Consider the following 2,069-nt stretch of genomic DNA (forward strand, 5'->3'; position numbering starts at 1 on the left):
ACAGATAAGCCGGAGCCACAGATAAGCCGGAGCCACAGATAAGCCGGAGCCACAGATAAGCCGGAGCCACAGATAAGCCGGAGCCACAGATAAGCCGGAGCCACAGATAAGCCGGAGCCACAGATAAGCCGGGGCCACAGATAAGCCGGAGCCACAGATAAGCCGGAGCCACAGATAAGCCGGAGCCACAGATAAGCCGGAGCCACAGATAAGCCGGAGCCACAGATAAGCCGGAGCCACAGATAAGCCGGAGCCACAGATAAGCCGGAGCCACAGATAAGCCGGAGCCACAGATAAGCCGGAGCCACAGGTAAGCCGGAGCCACAGATAAACCGTGGCTCCCACAGATAAGCCGGAGCCACAGGTAAGCCGGAACCACAGGTAAGCCGGAGCCACAGATAAGCCGAAGCCACAGGTAAGCCGGAGCCACAGATAAGCCGGAACCACAGGTAAGCCGGAGACACAGATAAGCCGGAGCCACAGATAAGCCGGAGCCACAGGTAAGCCGGAGCCACAGAGAAGCCGGAACCAGAGGGAGCGATCATGTGCAACAGGTGTTGGGAAAAACGAAACCTCATGCACAGGGATTACCCGAAGGCGCTTTCATCCTGCAACAAATAAGGTGATGTAAATGTTCGGTTTCGCTTTTACACGTGTGGGTGTATTTGTTGTTTTTTTTTTTTGTTATTTGCGGTTTGGGTGATGGATTATGTGAAGGAAAGGAGTGTTTCTGAGTTTTGTTGTTTCCTTTACTTGAATAGAAGATAGCCAGGAAAAAGGGTTAACAGTAAGGATTTTGGAAGGAAATTTTGTATCGTGTGGATTTCAAGCGATTCGTCGATCTGCGTTTTTCGTTTTCCTTCCATGAAGGTCCTGCAAAGTCATAATGAAAAAAACAAAAAAAAACAAAAACAAAAACGAAAAAAGGGGGGAAAATACATATAACAAAATATAAGAAAGTCGAAATAATTATCCTTTTTTTTCTTTCGGCTTCTCCCCTTAGGAGTCGCCACGGTGGAATGATCCACATCTTGGCTTGTTTTTACCGCCGGATGCCCTTCCTGCCGCCGGATGCCCTTCCTGCCGCCAGGTACCCTTCCTCCCCAATCATCCGGGCTTGCAACCGGCACGGGACATCCCACTGTAAGTACAATTGAAAATATGACAGTTAATCTGTAAAAACTCGAGTGCCTATGATGAAAAAGTTGCAACAACGTAAGATGTAGTTAGTCAACGCCACTCATAGCTCTCAGATTGAGCTCCCAGCCAAGGACCGGAGAGGCAGGGTTGTCGATCTGTTTTTACCAGTAGTACCAATTCCGGCAATTCAAATTACCGGGTATTTATTTGATTTATCTAGAATTGCGCTTCCCCACTTCCTATGACGCTTTCCTAGGTATTGATGTCTAAGACCGTTTATTTAGCCTATCTATCCACAAGGTCCTACGCTGTCGCCAGACACAGACAGATAGACAGAGAGACAGACGCGCGCACGGACACACACACACACACACACACACACACACACACACACACACACACACACACACACACACACACACACACACACACACACACACACACACACACACACACACACACACACACACACACACACACACACACACACACACACACACACACACACTAACTAACTAACTAACTAACTAACTAACTAACTAACTAACTAAAAACAAAATCGGTCTTGTTATTAATGAAAACTATTATTGCATGATGAAAATTTGAATTGGCAACATTACACATCACCAACAGCGCACTTTTAGGGAGACAGGATACATTAAGGGGAGACTGACTACAACGTGACAAACGATTCCTCCCTCCATTCCATACATGTCCTATACGTGTTTCCTCCGTATCACATATGTGTATCCTATGCTATACTGGAGTTTGTTGTGGTGTTGCCTTTACTTATGGAAATTATCTTCTTACGATGTGTGTAGTGAAAAAATAATAATAATAAATGGGAGAAGTACCAGAAAATTGACGTTTACTTGAAAGTCGTACCATATGTACTTGGTCCACCCCCCAAAAGTAACCAGTCTTGGTAT

General features: G+C 46.3%; 1 protein-coding gene across 1 annotated transcript in view; it reads right to left on the reverse strand.

Annotated features, from left to right (window-relative positions):
- LOC119585228 overlaps positions 1–545 on the reverse strand; it is a 1,014-nt gene extending 469 nt beyond the window's left edge. Inside the window, exon 1 of the mRNA XM_037933891.1 lies at positions 1–545. This exon is cut by the window's left edge and continues 469 nt beyond it. Within this exon, the coding sequence (XP_037789819.1) occupies positions 1–545 (545 nt within the window).
- Between the last annotated feature and the right edge of the window lie 1,524 nt (positions 546–2,069).

The sequence above is a fragment of the Penaeus monodon genome, chromosome 3 (genome assembly GCF_015228065.2).
Source record: "Penaeus monodon isolate SGIC_2016 chromosome 3, NSTDA_Pmon_1, whole genome shotgun sequence".
NCBI classification, from domain to species: Eukaryota; Metazoa; Arthropoda; class Malacostraca; order Decapoda; family Penaeidae; genus Penaeus; species Penaeus monodon.